General features: G+C 45.0%; 1 protein-coding gene across 1 annotated transcript; it reads left to right on the top strand.

The window, feature by feature from the left end:
• Positions 1–1,427: 1,427 nt before the first annotated feature.
• LOC132793385 (uncharacterized) lies at positions 1,428–2,291 on the top strand. The gene has a single exon (XM_060803301.1). The coding sequence runs from the start codon at positions 1,428–1,430 to the stop codon at positions 2,289–2,291; it is 864 nt and encodes a 287-aa protein (XP_060659284.1).
• Positions 2,292–4,127: the final 1,836 nt, after the last annotated feature.

Here is a 4,127-nt window from a genome sequence, read left to right as displayed (position 1 = left end):
TAGTGGCACAAAAGAGTATCTAAAGTGGCTGAAATTTGGTTTAGAGTAGCGTCAGCTCTACTTCTATTAGCCTGCCAGCCTGCCGTATGCATAAAGGATACACAGAATTAGCATTAAAATCAAATGCAGGATATGGGCTGAGCAAAAATGTGTGTGTATGTGAGTGTGTGTGCGTTAAACAAATAGGCAGCCAGGCGGGAGGCTAACTTATCCCTTTGCCATAAATGTGCGTTTTTGGACATTTGGAAATTGTAATACATCCGTTCGAACGCACACACATTTCTACACACATACGCAGACAGTTGTGTAGACTCGGCATTTGTTTAACTCAAAACTGTAGCGGAAACGGAAATAAATGCTGTCAGCATTTTATTTGTTTGGAAGTGCGTGATTTTTATGCCTACGCCCAGGCAAACAAAGCACACCAAAAGGACTACAAAATACAACATATAATAAAAAAATCGAGCGAAAAAAAAAAACCCAAAAGAAATAATAAACGACTGAAAGACGTAACGGAAAACGGAAAGCGACTTAGTCAAAGCCAAATGCTGCTGGTAATAGAGATGGTGCATGGAAAGGGATGAAAAGGGGGGAGGGGAAACAGCTGGGACCATTGTACACAGCCCGAGGCGTCACTTTAAGCCGCCATTTGCGGAAATGGTTCTCATAGTTTGCAGTTTTTGTTGCCGAGCCAAAGGCTTGACATAGTTTTATATGATTTCATTTTCATTTTAGAAACTTCAATTTACCCATCTGCCATTTGCAGGCACTGTAATCAGCAATGCAAATGTGAGCCCCTCCTCCCTTTTGTCCCCTCCAGTTACCACTTTTTCGCTATATTTTTCACACATTCTATCCTGCTCTCGCTTGCTGCTGTTAAACTGCAATTGATTCTGAAATTAAAGCCAGTTAGTAATGCCATAAAAAACAATTTAGTTGCTAGCGCAAAGTGTGTGAAATGCAAACAAAACGTGCAAGTATGCGACAGTCGAGCATGCTCTCAGCTAAGAGATACCCAGCATTAAGTGTGGCCAAAGCACACAACTTCAGTTAAGATTGCAAATTTAATCAAGTGGATTTAAACATAGTTGTTGCTGCCGCTACACGCTAGATGGCGCCAGCTTACTCTCAACTGTGGCAACTCTGTCATCCACCTATTGCCCACATGCTGGCAACACCAATCGATTAGTGGTTTAATCGTTAATCGTTCGCAGCCAACTTCACTTAATTTTGTGCTTTCAATTTCATCAGACTTATACGTATATATTAATCAATAAAGTTAAGTTGAATACAACGGCGTTTTCATCAAATCTCTCACACCTATGAAGACGCCAAAGTGGTGACCCCGAATGCAAAAACACAACTACAATTTACGTTCAGTGCAATTCCAAGCTCAAGACACTGAAGACGAATTTTTTGACGCAAACATGCAGGCACACGATCAAGACCTCGCAGAACAACTGCGGGATGTGAAACAGCAACTCGAGCAACTGCAGTCACATGGCCAACCAGCTGGATTGTCATCGCAATGCGTGCAACTTCGCATTCCGAAATTCAACAAAACAAATCCTCAGCTTTGGTTTTCTCAGTTGGATCGCCTATTTCATCTGCATAATGTCACTGACGATAACAAATTCGACATTATATCTGTGAATTTGGAGGAGGATGTCATTGCCAAACTGGAGGATCTGATCGCATCGCCACCGCTGACAAACAAATATGCCATTTTAAAGCAGCGCGTGCTCGACAAGTTCGCAGAATCATCTGACTCAAAGCTGAAAAGACTTTTGCGTGGCGGCGAAACTGTTGGCAAGAAACCGTCAGACATCCTTGACCACATGCGGCGCTTAGCACCAGCCACGGGCTGCGAGGCAGTTATTCGATCGTTGTTTCTGGCGGAGCTTCCAAACTCGATCCGACCGCTCATTTCGGTATGGGACGAGAACAACCTTGACAAATTGGCGGAGATTGCAGATAAAATGCTTGAAGCTAGCGAGCCAGGTTCTGCATTTGTTGAGTCAACGGCACTAACAGAGCAGCAGCACCAAGTTGATGCTCTGAGCGGCAAGCAAACCGGCATGTCAGAAGTAACATCGGCATTACGAGCGCTCACTACAAAAGTCGACAAGCTTCAGGGCGAGCTACGCCAATCAAAACATGCCCAATCGTCACGGCATCCACATGATAGCTCTAATGATGTCGGTTCGAAACTATGTTTCTACCACACTAGATTCGGTGAGAATGCTCGCAAGTGCCAGCCAGCATGTCCACGCTACCAGTCGTCAAACTAAAGATGCTACCGTTGACTCAGCTGGTAAACGGTAGCGCAGTAACCACCAGCAGCCACAAAGCTCCAAACATTCAACAAATTGGCCTGGACCGGCGTCTACACATCAAAGATCGCTTGTCAAACCAATCATTCCTTATTGATTCCGGATCAGTGGTGTCAGTGATTCCACGCAGCATGGCACCGCACACACGCATCAACGGCAGACTTTATCTGTATGCCGCCAACCAATCTACAATCAAAACCTATGGAAATTGTACTCTTCAGCTCGACCTGGCCCTGCATCGCTCGTTCACATGGCCATTCATCATCGCTGATGTACAAACACCTATAATCGGCGCAGACTTCCTTGCCGCACATCATCTCCTCGTCGACGTCAGTGAACAACGATTGCTTGACAACTCAAAGTCAACTCCTCACCATGGCACCACTGACCCGTCACACGACTCTGGATCTCTGGAACTCAAGTCCTCGAATATGTCAGCTGATGTGCAAAAGATCGACAAAATGGTTTGTCTCGAGCGAGTCCATGCACACAACGTTTGTCACTTCATTAAAACAAGCGGCGCACCTGTAGCTGAGCGACCTAGACGATTATCTGGCGAGAAACTTGCTTCTGCCAAATCGCAAGTCAATACGCTCATTGATAAGGGAATTTGCCGTTACTCCAAAAGCCCATGGGCCAGTCCCTTGCACATGGTGGCTAAAAAGGATGGATCTTGGCGCGCCTGTGGCGATTACCGCAAGCTGAATGGAATTACGGTTCCAGACCGTTATCCGATTCCACACATTCAGGATTTTGCTGATCGCCTTCACAATAAGAAAATTTTCACAACGCTAGATCTCGAAAAGGCTTATTACCAAATTCCCATGGCGCAGGAGGACATAGAGAAGACGGCTATTTGCACTCCATTTGGCTTGATTGAATTTGTTTTTATGCCATTTGGACTAAAAAATGCAACGCAAACGTTCCAGCGGTTCATTGACCAGATCTTCCGTGAAATTGATTACGTGTTTTGTTATGTTGATGACATTCTCATCATGTCGAGCTCGGAAGAGCAGCATAAGCAACACGTGCAAAATGTTCTTAACATTCTTAAGAAACACGGATTGGTCATCAACCGAGACAAATGCAATTTTGCTCAGGCAGAGGTACAGTTCCTTGGCTATGTGGTCAGCAGCAAAGGCATAAAACCACCACAGGACCGAATAAGCGCGATGTTGAACTTCCCACAGCCACAAACAATCTGTGAATTGGGCCGATTCCTGGGAATTTTGAATTATTATCGACGCTGCATCCCTCACGCCTCGCGAATACAGGCTCCCCTCAACGACTTAACACGCAACATGAAAAGAATGATAGGCGTCCCATTGATTGGAATCCTGAAACTATAAACACTTTTCTGGAATGCAAAAAAAGCTTGGCAAACGCAACCACGCTCGTCTACCCCAATCCACGCGCTGATCTCTGCCTGGTGTGTGACGCATCGGACACAGCAATTGAGCTGTTTTGGAGCAGAGCTCTGAACATGGTTGGCAACCTCTTGGATTTTATTCCAAAAAGCTCAATAGTACAGAACGCAACTACAGCACCTACGACCGCGAATTGTTGGCAATCTACGAGGCGATAAAACATTTCAAGCATGTGTTGGAAGCAAGAGTATTTGTGATCAAAACTGATCATAAGCCCCTAATTTATGCCTTTTCACAGCGACCGGAGAAGGCGTCACCTCGCCAATTGCGACATCTTAGTTTCATTTCCCAATTTTCAACCTCAATTTGTCATTTGAGTGGCGACGAAAACGTGGTTGCAGATGCATTATCGCGTTTAAACGCAATA

Source organism: Drosophila nasuta, chromosome 3 (assembly GCF_023558535.2).
Source record: "Drosophila nasuta strain 15112-1781.00 chromosome 3, ASM2355853v1, whole genome shotgun sequence".
Lineage (NCBI taxonomy): Eukaryota > Metazoa > Arthropoda > Insecta > Diptera > Drosophilidae > Drosophila > Drosophila nasuta.
This window is presented reverse-complemented; position numbering and strand designations above follow the sequence as displayed.

Coding starts and splice junctions, on each gene's coding strand:
- LOC132793385 (XM_060803301.1), top strand. CDS start 1,428: ATGCAGGCACACGATCAAGACCTCGCAGAACAACTGCGGGATGTGAAA.